Raw genomic sequence first — 17516 nt, forward strand, 5'->3', positions numbered from 1 at the left:
GCATTGACATCTGCTGACATGCATCAAAAGGCTCAAATACAAGTCATGTGTTTAAGCAGGTTTAACTTTTGCATGCAGTTGGCATGTTTCTGCATGATCCACAACAGAATATATACTCTTTTAATATAGACCATTAACATTTACTTATACCGGAGACATATATACACATGTCTCTGCTTATACTGACTGATATACAGAAAAATAATTTTAGTAGTGCTGTGTAGACTATTTACTGGCGAAAAAAAAAAAATTCTTCATTGTTATTTCAGCAAAATTTAAAGGAGATGTGACATTTTTTTTTTTTTTTAAATGTTTGTACTTCCAAAACATAGCGAGCACCTGAATAATCTGGATTTTCAAAGGGATCTGACATTTCAGGGAAATAATATTTTGTAGATTGGTTGATCATCAATATCTTCTTAATATGATGGTTATGACCTTTTAATCCTGTTTACTTGTGAGGCTTCTGACTTTGGGCAGCCACATATTGACCTTTAGATATACATGTACTGTTCCCAGATCCAGTACAAAAAATGTTCAATTTTTTATGTAGAGCAAATTTATAAAACAAATAAATTTGCATGCTTACCTTACATGATAAAAAAAATTCTGTTATGTCTAGAGAATAAACTGTGAACATTAGGATAAAGCTACATTTGCGTAAATTCATTTTTTTTCTATTAAAGTTTCAAGAATTGGTCTTCATGCAAATAATGTATTATTAAAACAAATAAATTTTATGCGTAATGTTGGAAAATTATAATCTGTATCATGTGTATTAAAGAATGTTAAAAATTGAACAAAAACTGCTATACATTTGTACATAGTACATGTACATGTAATGCAACTTTTGTGACATGTAACTGGTTGGCACACATTTTCTTTTTAAAATATGAATCTTTTAATTTGTAAAATTTAAAAATACTCTTTACAATAAGGCATAGAATTAATTCTGGTGACTTGTACATGTAATATAAAATTCAAAGAGAAACTTAATGTAATAAAATGAAATGCCCTCAGTTTCTTTCAAAATTTATTAATTTTTTCTCCACATTTTTTGTTTATCTTAAAGCTTTAATAATTTAATCTGCATTTACCATTTATCATATAATTTAATACCATTAATCATTTCTTGTCGCCTACATGTATTGTATAAACAGTAATTACATGTTCATCCTGATATATTAATATATATATGTATTCAATGATACCAAATATAGAAATAACAGTTCAAATAACCACCACTTTAAGTGAGAAGTTTTTCCTCAAAATTTAAGCTTTGTAAATATGAAGTAGAATATATTTGATAGATATTTTTTTTAAATCAAATCAAATAACTTTTTGAAGTACAGCCTTTTAGAGTTAGACAAAGCCATGAACAATATTTGTCTAAGATTAAATTTTTTACGAAATTAGTAAAGTACTAATGTCTTTAAGTAAACAAATGTTTCTAAAGTATTTTACGTAGACGAATTCACAATATATACCACAGTGGAACTCAATAGGAAAAAGCACTAGGCACTTATGGTACTTTACGTAAAATTTATTACAAAAAATGCTATAATTCAGACATAAGTAAGACAAGGGAAATCCTCAATGTATCAATTTACTGGACAATATTAATTATTAATGTTCCACTATACACAACTAAGATCAGAAATAGTATTTCAAAGGTATTTTTTATACTGTTCCTGTTAAAATGAGTTTCCCATGCTAGGGAGGTTGTGTGGCAGCTAACATGTTTAACCCCACATATTTAGTTTGTGCCTGTCCAAAGTCAGGAGCCTGTTAATATGATAAATCAGTTGTTGTTGTTTGTTGGCGTGTAACATATTTGTGTTTTATTATTGTTTTTAACATCATTTTTGGGCCTTTTATAGCAGTTTCTGTAACTGTTTCAGTCAGACAATTGTTGACATTCTGTATTGAATCCATTCACCATGTTCACTATAAACATGAAATATTAAATATAATAAGGAACAAATGTTACTTTTAAAGAATTGCCAGTTTGTTGTGCATATGTTTCCAAATACAATGTATTGAAGGTTAAAAACGATCATTTATTGTAGATTTCTGATGGTAGTGAGTACTTTAGATGGCAAAGTTTCAGCATTAGATGTACAGGATAGTGGCAAGATACTATGGAGTGTTGATGCTGATACTAGACCATTGTTGTCATCCAGTATTGGTAACATGGAGGTTTGTCCAAATAAAAATTCTTCAAAAAACATGTTGTAGTGTGGAATTAAGCCAGAGTGAAACCTGTCTAATCCAACACCTGAGTATTTTAACATCCTGCTTTAGACGACACATTTTCATGGTCCAAAAATATGCCTATCCTTGAAGTATTCAGACACCCTGCTTAATTTGACATTTTTTTCTTGTCCCCCTATGAGTTGTATATCTTTTGTCTATTCATTCTGGAAAAATTATCTAATACAATGTTTCATTAATATACTTTACCATCATGTATTTTTTTCTTCAGATAACAAGAAATGGGATGAAAACACGACTGATACCCTCACTAGATGGTGGTTTGTACCAGTATGATGGAGAGAGTATCGAGGCTGTTCCCCTGTCTGCAGAAACACTCCTCAGCTCGTCATTTAAGATGACAGAAGATATAACAATGATTGGTGGCAAAGATTTATTATCATATGGTTTAGACCCCCTTACTGGTCAGGTAATAATTTAATCTACATATATTAATACAGTGTTTTCCCCAGATATTTCTTTTAGCATCCTGGTTAAGAGGGAAATTTGAGATACCATCTTGTTTCTAAAAATTATAGCATCACATCCATAACACAATCTATAAGAAAACCAATTCAGATAGCATCAAATTCAAGAAATATAGCATCACATTACCATGATGCTAAAAGACCCTGGGGAGAACACTGTTAATACAGGTGTAAAGATAACACAAGATATTTTTTGTTAAAAAACACAATTTTCCTAAAGATTGATATATATATATATATGACAAAAGACATACTACAGGATATATATATATATATATCTGTAGTATGTCTTTTGTCATGTAAAGAAAAAAATTTCTGAATGTCTCCATCCTGATGTTTACATGGTTTGATTTAGAGATTTACCCCCTTAACACAGGAGGACCACAATTTGTTGGCAACAATGACTATTTTTTTACCATATTTAAGACTTGTTGAATTATTTAAAGGGAGATAACTCATAAACATTTTTAGCTGATATAAATATATATGAATAAAAACAATCAGGTGAACATTAATGAGAAAGCAACCAAACTAATCAAGTTTGACCAAAACAAGGCCAAGGTCGCCATACATTGGTAATAAGTGAACAAAAACTAGTATAACAACTAATTTTCTATGTATGCAATATAAATGATATAGAATATAATAATATGCAAAGGAAGATATTGTAAATGTATTTACCTATTTTGAAAATATGATTAGAGATATTATTAAATTGACTATCTTGTAACCTGTACAAGTCAATGCATGTTATAAAATTATATGTTTTATAGGTTGATATTCACATGTTGGTAGAAAACATTAAAACATTATGTTCATAGTTAGAACAACATATTTAAAAATATTAGATGATGAACTTGCGTTTTATAGTTAAGAAATAAGAAGTATAGACAAATTTTGTGTATTTTTAGTATCATATGTTCATTACTATAGTTGAAGTACACATGCAGTGCTCATGGCTGTCACACGTTTGGTGATTCCATGGTAACGGAGGAAGAAGATGTCCTTGTTGTTACTAGAAATACACAGACTGTAAGAGCCGTTGATTCTAGAGTAGGAATGGAAAAGTAAGTTTGGTCCAAGCACTTCATGATCAGTTACAGAACTTTACCAAAACTGTCACTATCTTTAAGATAATGTTTTCCTCTAATGACCATGGGGAAAACACGTTCATATATTTTGAACATAATTTAATTTTTAAGCTCCCTATAAAATGACAATAAATATGGTAGATACAATAAAACAATTGTCTTTGCTATTATGTGCAGCATATTTATACCCCACGCAACGAGTTGCGAAGGGTATAATGTTTTTGACCCGTCAGTCCGTCTGTCAGTCCTGTTTCTTGTCATCGCAACTCCTCTCAAACCACACAACAGAATTTCACAAAACATTTTCAGATAATAAGGACATACTATGTAGTTGTGCATATTGACGGGAAATTGCAATTCAATTTTTTTTCTAGGAGTTGCGCCCCTTTAAACTTATTTACTTAAATGTACTACTGCAACAGTTTGTCATCTCAACTCCTCTCAAACCACACAACAGAATTTCAGGAAACCTTTTCAGATAATAAGGACATACTATGTAGTTGTGCATATCGACAGGAAATTGCGATTTAATTTTTTTTCTAGGAGTTACGCACCTTTGAACTTATTTACTTTAATGTACTACTGCAACAGTTTGTCATCACAACTCCTCTCAAACCACACAACAGAATTTCACGAAACCTTTTCAGATAATAAGGACATACTATGTAGTTGTGCAGATTGACGGGAAATTGCGATTCAATTTTTTTTCTAGGAGTTACACCCCTTTGAACTTATTTGCTTCAATGTACTTCTGCAACAGTTTGTCATCTCAACTCCTCTGAAACCACACAACAGAAATTCATGAAATTTTGTAGATTATAAGGACATACTATTTAGATGTGCATATTGGCAGGAAATTAATTTTTCTTATACAATTTTTTTTCTTACATTTATTTAATTTCTCCAATGACAATGTGGGGATGTGGGGTACATGTATGTGAGCGTGCTCACTAAGGTTTATTAATTGTGTCTGTCATTCTGATTGCCCATGCAAAAGAATGGAATTTGCAATTGTGTACAGCAGATTTTGATATGTGTTACAGGGTACCTAGGATTAGATTTTATTCCTCTGTGATTTGCATTATGCATGTATGTTCGAGTTAAGTTCTCATTAAAAAGTTAAACCGTATCCTTTAAATTATTTGTCTAGTTTAGATTGGGATCTGATTTTACAATTATTAACAGAGAATATGCAGTACATATTTATATTATATGATGTATAAAAACATGATTTAAATATTGAAAAACAAATAGAAGGGTAAATGTTTTGCATGTCATAACAAATATGTTAGAATAATTAAAATCCTTGTTGTTGCAGATGGAACTTCAGTGTAGGATCTCATGAGCTGGAATTTTTACCAGGGACCAACATTAAACCAGTCAAACCTGTTGATACTGAAACTGATTTTGAAGATGATGTTAATATTGTTACCTGTCCTGCTAATGGTAAGGTCATTCATGTATATCTTATTATCTTGTAAATGTAGGGGCATGAATAAATACAAAGTCTGGTAAAATTAACTTGGACAGAAAATTATGTATTTCTAATGACCTGGTAACCTTAGCTGCATCAGTAAAAGCAAAGTTTGGTAAAATTAACTTGGACAGAAACTTAACAACAAAACCCAATCATATGTAAAAACTTTTTAAGAATAATTAAATTTCACAAATAAATGATAACATTTGTTTAATCGTTTTCAAGATGATTTCTATCATGATTTTTTTTAATTCAGAGGAAGAAGAAAGTGACAACGAACCCCTTCTGAAGATAGTAGTTCCTGAAGGTCTTGTTGTTGGACTGAGTTCTGATAATATAGAAGTTATCAGTTGGAAACATAAGGTATATATAGAAGACTAGAAAAAACAACCTTTATGTTGACACATGATCATAATCTTATTTATAGTCAGTGATTACCATAGATTAAAATACACAATGATTACTAAAAAAATCAACTCTTCAGTGATTACCACAAATTCAAATACAAAATGATTACCAAAAAATTAAATGGTCAGTGATCACAACACACATGCCAGAATCAATTTTTAAACATGTATCAAAAAGAGCTTTTGAAAGTAGACTACCAGTAGTAATCCATTTAATTGAAAGTAATTATATTTCTTTTCAATGTTGTACTTCTGAAAGACTTTCAAAATAGAATTCAATCATGTTCTATGGAAGTTTAAATATCTTATATTTCTATAATTTGCTTTATAAGATTAAAGTCAATAGTGATGTTTCCATATCAAGGGGAGAACACAAACTTTTGATAGGCATCAGTATTCATATAAAATACACATATATTTATCAGTACATTCAATTGGCTAAAATTTAATCTAGAAGGACCATATCAGTCACTTTGTTTATATTTTAGTTTACTAGCCCTGTAGCGAATGCTTGGTTACTGAGGAATGGTATACTTAAACCCATCAGTGTATTTGACAATCAACATGTACCTGCAATGTCATCTTTTGAACCACCACAGAATGCACCCTCTCCTGAGCCATTGCTATATGTAGGTAAGGATGCTTTTGGAACGGATGTAAACTACCAAAAATTCATTGAAAAAAATTTAAATGAGTCCGTGTCATGAATATGCAACAATTATATTATTTTTGTAACTTCTCTTTGTGAAACAATCCATTCATTAAATATTCTTCTTTTTTAATTCCCTGAAAACACAATTGGTTGCTTGCTTTTCTATAGAGAGCTCCTACATTCAAAATTGTACATTCTGTCAACCATCATAAGTTCTCATGCTAAAATTAGAACAAGGAAGTAAAATCCAATAAAGGATAAGGTAGTGGTTGCTGAGTCTAATGGTACTTAATATTGCTGAAATATTTTATAGTTGCCCTATTTTGGAATAGAACAAGGTTGAAGCCAAAAAAATTATAAATATATGAGAAATGCCCTTTGTTAAAAATGCATTAGACAGATAATTGAACAGAAAGGCAGTCTTCCTCCCCAACAGACATATACGCAAATTTTTCGATAGCAAATCCAAATTCATTAACCTTGCATGTTTGATAGAGTTGAGTACTTTCTCTTTAGTCTTGGCTTATTTTCCAATTCAAGTTTCTTTTATCAAAATAATTAGATAAAAGTAGAAACATCTTATATCCTCTAAAATCATGAAAATGAAAAACTTTTGTTCCCTGTGCATTGTCTATAGTTTATTTATGAAATGCACTTTTCTCTGTAGGTAAACATCAAAACCAATTATATGTACAGCCATCTGTAGCTATGAAGGAAAAGTTGGCTAAAGTTGGAGTCAATGCAGATTATACTAGTAGAAATGTACCCAGGGTCACATGGAAACCTTATCTAGCTTCAGGTAAATGTTATTATTGTTAAAGAAACATACTTGGAACATATCTATAATAAAATACAAATGTAGACTTATACATGATCTTTGGTTTTCCTGAGATAAGATGTAGTCAAGAAACTTCCTCCATATTATAAGGCTATAGATGATATGCTAATCACTATTTTTCTAAAAATACATGATGTTTTGTTTATGAAAACTTGTTTTATCCTGACCTCTTAGACAACATCTTTTGACTGAAACTTTTGCTTGATTAAAGTTTGTGATAAGGTCAATTTTCAAGAGAAACCACTAATTGCAAGTCAATGATATTTTGTATGCAATTGTATTAGCATTCAGATGTCTCATTTAATGGATATTATAGGGCTCCTTCCTCAAGGTTAATTAACTTTGAAAATTGTTTATAGTTTACATGTTTAAGTTTGTGTTTAGGTCAGTTTAAATGGAAACACTTATGATTTGTCAATGGTATGTGGTATGCAGTTGTGTAAGAGTTTGAATTTCTTATTTTCGAGGAAATTTTTGGCCCTTTGCCTTCACTCATGGGTCATTGACATTCGATGTTTTTTCATAGTTTTCATAATAAATTATATCCATTTTAATTTCATCATTTGTTTTAAACTATAAAATTCAATTAAGGTGAGATATATCTCGGTGTCAGCAGTTAATGATATGAAGAAGCTAAATTGACAAAATAAAGTGTTTTTTTTAACAGCACCATCTAGAACCCCAATGATGAAAAACAAAGAAGTAAAAATGTTGGAAGAAGGGCGAACTAAAGAGACTGGGATGGTTTTATACAACTATCCATTTGGTAAGTACATTCAAACTTTCAAGTACATGTAATAATCACTGTGCTTAAACGGCCGTGGGTAACTTAAGTTACCCACAGCCCAAGATGGAGCCGCCTGGCTTCGGTTAGGAAGTTTGCTCCTATATAATTACAATACCATGAATACAAAAGAAATGTTCAGTAATTAAAAAGTTATATAAACTTTTAGGGAAACTTTGCAGTGTAAAACGTGGTTTGTTACTACAAAATAAGCAATTACAGCACAATTTTCCAAAACACTTATGATGTCCGTAACCTCAAAACAACTTGTCCGTAACTTTTTTCCTTATACCAATAGGGATGTCCATAACTTTAACATGATGTCAGTAACGTTTAAAAAATCTTTATTTAAAAGCTCAATTTAACACACCAAATGAATGGAAAACAATGGTCATAGTCCTGCCTTGGTACAGGCATTTAAAAGTAAAATTACAAAAATACTGAACTCTGAAGAAAATTCAAAAAGGAAAGTCCCTTATCAAATGATACCAAAGCTCAGCCGAATCCATAACAACTGCCATTTTCCGGACTTGGTACAGGCCTTTTCTTATGTAGAAAATTGTACGGCAAAATTAATGTATCTTACATTCTACTGGCTATATAGATTGTTAACTGCTTAAGTTTTTGATGATAAATCATGACATTAAGGTTATTAATCTCACCATTTCCAACTGTAGAAATTACATTAATAGTGAACATTTGAAAATCACCTAAGGGCAACAAGTTTGGAGGTCAATCCTTAGCAGAAATACATAGATAATCAGTCCAAACCTCTAAAGAAGAAATGTATGATTTGATACCTGATCTTATTGAATCCCTGAGGTCAATGAAACTTTTAGAAGATTTTAAATCTACTTTTATTGCTATAATAAACTGACACCTGTTTAACAATATAGCTTTCCATCTATTCCTAGATATTGGCATTTTTTTTCTCACAATCAACAACACATCACACTAGATATAGTGAAGAGACCATACTGTTTTGGCTAACAATTCAGAAATTATTTAAGGGAAAGGATATCAATTATTTCCGCGACTACACTGTCCAAAGACTCATTAGTGAACAATCTAGACAAAGCTAGAAAAATGTTAGATAAATTTCGCCGTACCGTAAGATCCCGTTTTATCCCAGGAATGATTTTAAAAATTTAACGGAAAATCCTTGACACTCTGATTTGCTTTTTTCTCTTGTTTAGTTTGAAGCATATCATTATTGTATAAATCTATGTAATAATTAAGGGGTTTGATAGTGTTTATTGTCCTTTAAGTGTTAAAATTGTTGATCTTACAATTTTGAAAAAAAAGTTATGCACATCCGAAAATAAAGTTACGGACAGTCTGATTATTTTTTACTTATAAGTTACGGACATCTTATGATTTTTTTTAAAAGTTGGCCTTGCGCTGAAGTGAAGTCAAAATTAACAAATTTGTAGTGATGGTTAGTGATTTCTTTATTCAAAAGTCCTATCAATATTTACAAAGATCACAAAAAATGTTGCAAAAAGTAGATTTTGTATCAACTATCATCTCAGCAAGTTTAGAGTCCGGCCATCTTGGGCTGTTAAGTTACCCACAACCATTTAAGCACAGTGAATAAATGAAATATTTTGGTAAAACAATTTGTCTCGCAATAATTTGTGAAAGATGAAAGCATAGAAAATTTATTGTCTTTCACTTAATTTATTCAAACAACACACATGTGGTTTTAATTATTTTCAAATGTTGTTGTCCATTTTTACACAAGAGAGACTGATAAACTAAGGTTAAAATAATTCTGAATGGAATGGTATGAAACATTGACACAAGTATCAAGATTAAGAAATGGCGTCGGAAGAATTTTATTTTTATGATTGAATCTGTATTTTACTAATAAATGAACTTGGATTATGGCAGTCAATATTACACTTTTGACAGCAGCAATATCAGGCAAGACACAAGAATAAAGGGAACACTTTAAAAACATTATTCTATGGTTATTGATAATTCAAGGAGTTCTTTGCATTCTCTTGTTTATCGTTTCAGATAATGGATATTATTTATACCCAGAATTCTCCTTTTCTGTACCAGAAGATCGTCCTGACAACAATGATACAAATGAACCAGACATGTTGGTTAACATTACACAGTCATTCTGGTCTTACTGGTTAGTTAATTGCTTACATCAGCAAATCTTTCTAAAAATAGGAATTCTGTGGATCCATGAATTTAAATGTTCTACCAATTACAAATCTTCTAAGGGATTATATGCAGACTTCGCCAAAACCAAGAAATTGAATATCCACAAATATGTAATTTTTCCTCAAACCATGATAATTGATACCCATGAAAATAATCAATCCACAGTATATGAGTATAAGCTCTCAGATAAGACTGCATCATTGGAAAAAATGTCTATTTCTTTGCGTTTATTGATGAAAAACAAATAATATGAATGGATCCAAGTCATTTTGAATAAAAAAAAGATGTTGGTTGAATGTCATTGTCAATTAACAAATTATGCAACATTAAGAAGTCTACATATGGTTTTCAATTAGAGAGTCCTTAAAAATATGTCAAGAACTAAGTTGCCCCACACATAGGAAATTTGGGAATAAATCTTACTGAAATTGTCACATTAAAGACTTTCATTTATACAAAATCTCGAAATACAAGGAAAAAACATATGGGATAATCAGTTATTTAATTTTTAGCTGCAAATTAAAATATCTATTACATGTAAGTTATATTTACTTTGCAGGAAGGAAGTTCTTGCCTTCAGTATGTTTTTTGCTGTATTTGTCCATCTGCTTCTGACCAAAGTGGCTGTCAAACAAGGCCTCATTGTGATTAAGGTATGTAGCATACACTTTCAAAAAGAAATTACCCTTATTTTAACCAATTTGAATCTTCTCTGACATAACTGTAAAACCTGATTATCAACCAAAGATTTTAGGTATTATTGAAGGTTAAATAAAAAAACAATAATAAAAAAATATTAACGTAACATACATTCTCATTGTAAACCATTACCACTGGATTAAGGTATCCAAAAGGCTTTTGAATACCTTTATCCAGTGGTAATGGTTTACAATGAGAATGTATTTTACGTTGAAAAGCATAGAAACAGTGATAACAAAAAGCATCTATTCTAATCCCTGTATTGCAAACAAGTATTCACTGCACAATATATCTGCTTTATTTACCGAAGTTTATCTGTAATTTGTTTTCTTTGAAATGCAGTGTTGTTCAAGCTTAAATATGATACAACTTTCAAGTAAACATAAAATGAAAAGTTGTAAGGATAAATGTGTTTTAAAAAGTGTGAACTCATCACATGCATCTTTGAATGGGTACCACCTAGTCCAATTCTGATAATTTGGAGACAGAGAAATCAAATTAAGGATCATATCAGCCTTAAACAGAAGCTACATTACTAGTATTAGCAATCAATATCACAAAACTTCACTTGTCTGCAAAACCTAGAATATAATAAAAATAAGAAGAAATTTACTGTATCTGACTGCCCAGATTGTTTTTCCATTGAATCAGGGTTATCTATATCTGGGTGTGATGCAACATAGACTAGAATGTGGTCTTAAATTATCTATGTGCATTCAATATACATGTAGAAGAAGATTTGATCACTATATTCAGTATTTAACACTTCTCAAGGTGTTAAAACTATGAATGCATATAATGTATTATTCAAATATTTGATGAAAATTTATCAATGCTAGCTGGCAATTGATATATCAAAATAAAGTTGAAACTTAAAAATAATCATATGCAAAATTGGTAACCAATTATAAAGATAATGGGATGCATAATACTTTAATAATGATAAAATTTTGTCTGTTGACTTTTGTAGAAACCAAATTGTTTGGAAGATGTCAATGGCAACAACAAAGATATTGTAGAAAAGAAAACAGAAGAATTTGTTTCAAGGTATGTAAACTCATGACCTAAATATAAAGAAGGCAACCAAAAATATATATTAAAAAAAGAAAAGAAACAAGAACAAGAACAAGAATGTGTCCATACATGTAATACACAGATGCCCCACTCACACTATCATGTTCTTTGTTCAATGGACCGTGAAATTGGGATAAAAACCCTTATTTGCCTTGAAAATTAGAAAGATCATAATAGGGAAAATGTGTGCTAAATTTCAAGTTGTTCAGACTTCAACTACCAAACACTTAAACCTGAAGCAGGACAGACGGACCAATGAAAGAATGAATGGACGCACAGACCAGAAAACATTATCGTAGGTGGGGCATAAAAAGGAATCAAAGGAATAAGAATGGTTCAAAAGGATTTATGAGTGATATAGATTAGAATTATTGATAAACGATGGTGTGTTATCATATCTGTTGTAGTTTTATCTACAGGTATACCTTAGGTTTTGATCATGTATAAGTCTGGGGTCAAGGAGGGTTTGGTATAATGTTGGTATAAAATTGCTGTTTGTTTTTCAGATATGCCTCAGATTTTGACCATAAATAAATCCTGGGTAAAGGAGGGTTTGGTATTATGTTGGTCTAAACAGTTGATGTTTGTTTTTCAGATATGCCTCAGATTTTGACCATATGCAAGTCCTGGGTAAAGGAGGATTTGGTATTGTTTTTGAGTCCAGAAATAAAGTGGATGACTGTGAATATGCTGTGAAAAGAATTACCCTGCATAGGTACTGTTCAACTTATCTTCATATGCTTTAGTGTGCAGATATTGTGTAACCTTACCATTTTAATTCAGTAAAATGGGATCAGTATGTATCCAAAAGTGGAATTGTGGAAATTGCTATTAAGATTTGAACAAATCCTCTAAATTTATATTTTTTTTGTTTCAGTGAGGGATCAAAAGAGAAAGTGATGAGAGAAGTGAAGGCCTTGGCTAAGTTAGAACATAGTGGTATTGTTAGGTATTTCAATGCTTGGCTAGAGTCTCCTCCTCCTGGTTGGCAGGAAGTCCAAGATAAGCAGTTTGAAGACAGGTAATATGCAATTGACAAATTATGAAATTTTGCAATGGTTTTGATCATGTGAATGTTATTCTAATCAGTGTAAAAAAACATTTCTGCTGATATTTATTGCAAAAGAAACTCAAATTTGTATGATGTAATCTGACTTTTATGCTGACTATCAATGATTAACTTTGAATCCAAACCTTATGGTTATTTTATCTGACCGAAACCCTAAAAATCATTTCTCAGGTTTTGCAATATATACAATTCTTGCTTTTCATCAAATCATGAATCAAAAGTGAAAAACATGAAACTCAAAATTGCAAAATACTTTGGTATTTTTTTTTTTTTTTTTATTTTCAAGTTTCTTTTTCTATATTTCAGTGAATGTTTAACATCACCAACTCCATGTAACTCTGTAACACAGATAGGAACTGGTTCCTTGTCCATCAAAATGCCACCATCCCCAGGCTCCTTTGACATGCTGAATCCATTTGGTGGACAAAAGGATTTAGATCTAGCGTTTCAAAAGTCTAAAAAGGCTGGCGGTAGTCAAGAGTTTAGTGTTCACACAGATAGTGTCTCATTTTCAAGAGAGGGAAGTGTTCGTCAAGAAAGCATGTTAGAAGGTTTTGATGAAACTTTGGATGAAGATTCTCTTGATGTTCAGTTTAAATTAGAAAGTGATGACAGTGGCAGCTGTTCTAATAACATTCCGTTTTCAAATGCGAAAAATAATAAAACTGATAACAGTAATTCTTTCAGTGTTTTATTTGAAGACTCAGGTTGTGCAGAGAAGAGTAGTAAAAGTGACAGTGGTGAAATTATATTCAGTAATGAATTCACTGAAAGTAATAACATCTTTTATGAAAATAATGACTTTCATATTGACATATCAAAATCTGGTTCAACAATGCCAAAAGTATCAAATTCCAGTAAAAAGCATTCCACAAGGGACCAAAATACCACATCAGGTTACAAGATGAAAGTACCGACCCCAAAGTTGTATCTATTTATACAAATGCAGCTCTGTCGTAGAGAGACATTAAAGGACTGGTTAATATCAAACAATGGTGAAAGAGACAATGGTGTGGTGTTAGATATATTTGATCAAATTATTGGTGCTGTAGAATATGTCCATAATCAGGGCCTCATGCACAGAGATCTGAAGGTAATTTTGAGTTCTGGTTTTACAACTGTTTTTGGTTCATACATCATTTACATGTACATGACAAAAGACACATTATTCATTGATTGTTTAAATAGACCACTTTCGAGTTCATCCATCACTGGAAAAAACTTGTCAATTAGGCGCACCTGAGTGACGTTATTTACCCGATAGAGGGGATCGCCTGTATCCCTGCACTATTAACGTTCATCAAGCGTCTTAGTGATCGTCATTGTGCAGCATAAACTAGAAATATTTTTTGTTTTGTAGGTACTTAATCACAATTCCTAAATGACAGCAGTGCTTGGTTGTCAATTATGAGAATTTTGTTTGCCAAATAAATTGTGCAATATAGTATAATAATTTGCCAACCACTCGCTCAACATTGGAACAGAAGTGACAATGCCACTAAATGCACGAATGATGTTCCCTTAAACCAGAGTTTTTGACGGAAATGCATTGAACTTGAAAGTTGTCTATTGAATCAAAACTTAGTTAAAAAAAGATGTAGCAGATCAAAAATAATTCTGTATAGTTCAGTACACAATCTGATATCTTGATTTTATAACAGATTTAAAAAAAAAAAAAGCATTATATTAGCATTTTTTTCATTGAAATACAATCTTAACATCTTAGCAGAGTGCAGACCCAATTTTCTTTTGCTTTTATAATAACAAACATGATAAAGAACAGTTGTTTAATTTGATATTTAAATTCTTTTGTAGTTTTGAAGGCTGCATCAGAATAGTTCTCATATTTTATGTCATTTTGATTTCCAGCCTTCCAATATATTTTTCTCCCTTGATGGTGTTATCAAAATTGGTGACTTTGGTTTGGTGACAGCTTTAGAAGATCAAGAGTTAGAACTATATCTAGGGGAAGACAGTCCATACAAAAGACATACAGCTCAAGTAGGAACTCAGATGTACATGAGTCCAGAACAGGTGGGTTCTCCATATATTTTATATTATGTTAGTGGACTGATAATTTGATAATATTAAGGGTAAACTAAAGATTAGCACCAATAATACTTGTCGATTTTAGTTAAAAAATCTCTGAAAAAAATAACCATTGTAACAATAAAGGGTTGACTTGTCATATTTTCAATTCTTCAAAATAAGTATGGAAATGAAAGGGTTAGTAAAAATGTACATAAGACATGCACAAAAGACATAATAATTTCTATCACCAATAATGGATTTTAATCAACACAATTTTGATTTTTTCACAAATGGGAAAATGGTGATTGCCAGCGGAAACCTTTCAATTCAAGCCTTCAATGAAGAACATAAACTCAACCAATTGACTTTAGTAGGAACAACCATATTAGTTTTAATGATTGTTAAATGCCAAGGGGAGGAAATTATTTGAAAGTGTATCTCAGGTTAAATTAGTTCATTTAAATGATTTAAAACAAGCTATATGTATTTCCTGACTTGATAAGAACACTTTTAATGATGAAAGTTTTACAGCAGAGACACTTATTTGTAAGATAGCATCAGATCTTCCTGATTTTATGAATCTATGATTTACTTTTTTAATGAGTTGATATGTGTTTTAAATTTCAGATAAATGGAAAGACTTATGGTCACAAAGTTGATATATTTTCACTGGGGATGATTTTGTTTGAGTTATTTTACTGTTTTTCCACACAAATGGAGAGAGTAAAAACTTTATTGGATGTGAAAAGACAAAGGTTTCCTGCATCTTTCAAGATAGAGTATCCACTTGAGGTAGGCTTCTTTCTGAAGTATTGTAACTCAACACCATACACTCAGAAGTTACTTAATGTAGTAAAATTTTAAATACTTTATTACATTCTAGAAGGGACTTTACAATAAACACTTAAGCTAAGCATTAAGGGGTTATACTATAAATGCTTTAGCACATCCAAAGAGGAAACTACACAACAAATACTTTATTACATCATTGAGGGCTATGTATTAAATACTTTAGCACATCCTAGAACTTCTAGGCTAGAAGCTGAAGGTGGCACGGTAGTATTTCCTGGCCCATAGGGATAATGATAGCCTTTTTAGAATTTTCACCACTTTCTAACTCTGCAAAAAAATCTACATTCACAGTTAACTGAAGTACTTTCATTTTACTATTCAGAAATGATTTTGAATATGTATCATGACCGTTTACTTTTTTTGCTATTTTTAAAAACCTAAAGCCACTAGTACTTTTAGGTCTTTTATGGTGCAGTGAATACAAAATCCTCAAAAATTCATTTTCATCTGTATGTAAAATAATTACATATTTTTCTACACCTGATTCATCCCTCAGTTTGGGAAAGTATGTTCGATTTGATACTGTATTTTTTGTCCAATCACACTGTTTATAAACTTTATATACATTAACCTAAGTAGGGTACACAAAAGAGCAACCTAAATTCTGGAATGCAATTACTACCGTGCCACCTGAATTTACAATAAAAGATACTTTAGCAAAGTAAATATTTTAGCACATCCTAGAAAGGTGCTTTACAATAAATACTTAAGCATATCATTGATATACCAAAAATACTTTAGCACATCCAAGAAGAGGACTTTTTGTAACAAAAAACAAATTCTAAAGGGCCATAAAGCTGGTTTTGTGTAATTGACAGTGGGTGATAGAAGCTAAAAGTCTCTATATTACCTTAATCAGAAATATTTTGTTTTTGAATGAAACTCTTGAAAAGATCAGATGCAAATACAAATATTTAGATGAGAATGAAAAAATACTTAATTGAGTACATGCTATCATAGCATTATTACAATTTATAATGCAAGATATTATTTTTAACAGGCAATGTACATATCATGGCTGTTGTCACCTAACCCAGTTGAAAGACCTTCAGCGACAGAGATTCTAAACAGTGACCTGCTGAAAGATTTCTCTTCTCGTCACACCACATCACGTAATCGTCTCCGTACAACTTCATCAAGTAGCTCAGGATCAATAAACGAGCCAGTAACACAATGATAGAAAGGAGTAGTAGTGTCAGGTGCCTTAGTTCCATAGGTACTTAATGGGAGATAACTCTTCATTTTATAGCAATATTTTTGTCTATTGCTCATACTAACATGCTCAGAATTAGTTGATGAATTTGAGAGCAACCTTGTATTTTTAATACAAGTTTGAGTATATATGAGTGAATGTATTGGTATAACAAAGAAATTACGCTCATACAACAACTTATTGGAGAAAAAAACATGTACATGTAATGTCAATTGTTATAGAAAGCTAGATATAATTTTCTTTCGAAAATATTGTTCTCTTTAGACCTTCTATTCTTATTTGATCATTGTACTTGCATTTTATTCAGATTGTTCAAATGCTTTATGCCATTATTTTTATTTTCCTGGTATGAACATCTTAGCTCTTTAGAAGTTATAGAAAATTTCTGAGCTTTCATATAAGAAATGCAA

General features: G+C 31.0%; 1 protein-coding gene across 2 annotated transcripts in view; it reads left to right on the top strand.

The window, feature by feature from the left end:
* LOC134715627 (eukaryotic translation initiation factor 2-alpha kinase 3-like) overlaps nt 1-17087 on the top strand; it is a 37674-nt gene extending 20587 nt beyond the window's left edge. Inside the window, exons 3-19 of one of the 2 annotated variants that reach the window (XM_063577933.1) lie at nt 2070-2199; nt 2486-2683; nt 3675-3808; nt 5151-5278; nt 5566-5672; nt 6205-6349; nt 7036-7167; nt 7874-7972; nt 10013-10133; nt 10728-10821; nt 11838-11914; nt 12537-12656; nt 12819-12962; nt 13317-14103; nt 14880-15044; nt 15669-15833; nt 16894-17087. In XM_063577933.1, the coding sequence (XP_063434003.1) occupies nt 2070-2199; nt 2486-2683; nt 3675-3808; nt 5151-5278; nt 5566-5672; nt 6205-6349; nt 7036-7167; nt 7874-7972; nt 10013-10133; nt 10728-10821; nt 11838-11914; nt 12537-12656; nt 12819-12962; nt 13317-14103; nt 14880-15044; nt 15669-15833; nt 16894-17070 (2923 nt within the window). In that variant the 3' untranslated portion in view covers nt 17071-17087. Of the gene's footprint in view, nt 1-2069; nt 2200-2485; nt 2684-3652; nt 3809-5150; nt 5279-5565; nt 5673-6204; nt 6350-7035; nt 7168-7873; nt 7973-10012; nt 10134-10727; nt 10822-11837; nt 11915-12536; nt 12657-12818; nt 12963-13316; nt 14104-14879; nt 15045-15668; nt 15834-16893 lie in introns of those variants that run through there. The other variant, XM_063577934.1, reaches the window with a different exon arrangement.
* Nucleotides 17088-17516: the final 429 nt, after the last annotated feature.

Source organism: Mytilus trossulus, chromosome 4, assembly GCF_036588685.1.
Source record: "Mytilus trossulus isolate FHL-02 chromosome 4, PNRI_Mtr1.1.1.hap1, whole genome shotgun sequence".
NCBI lineage: Eukaryota > Metazoa > Mollusca > Bivalvia > Mytilida > Mytilidae > Mytilus > Mytilus trossulus.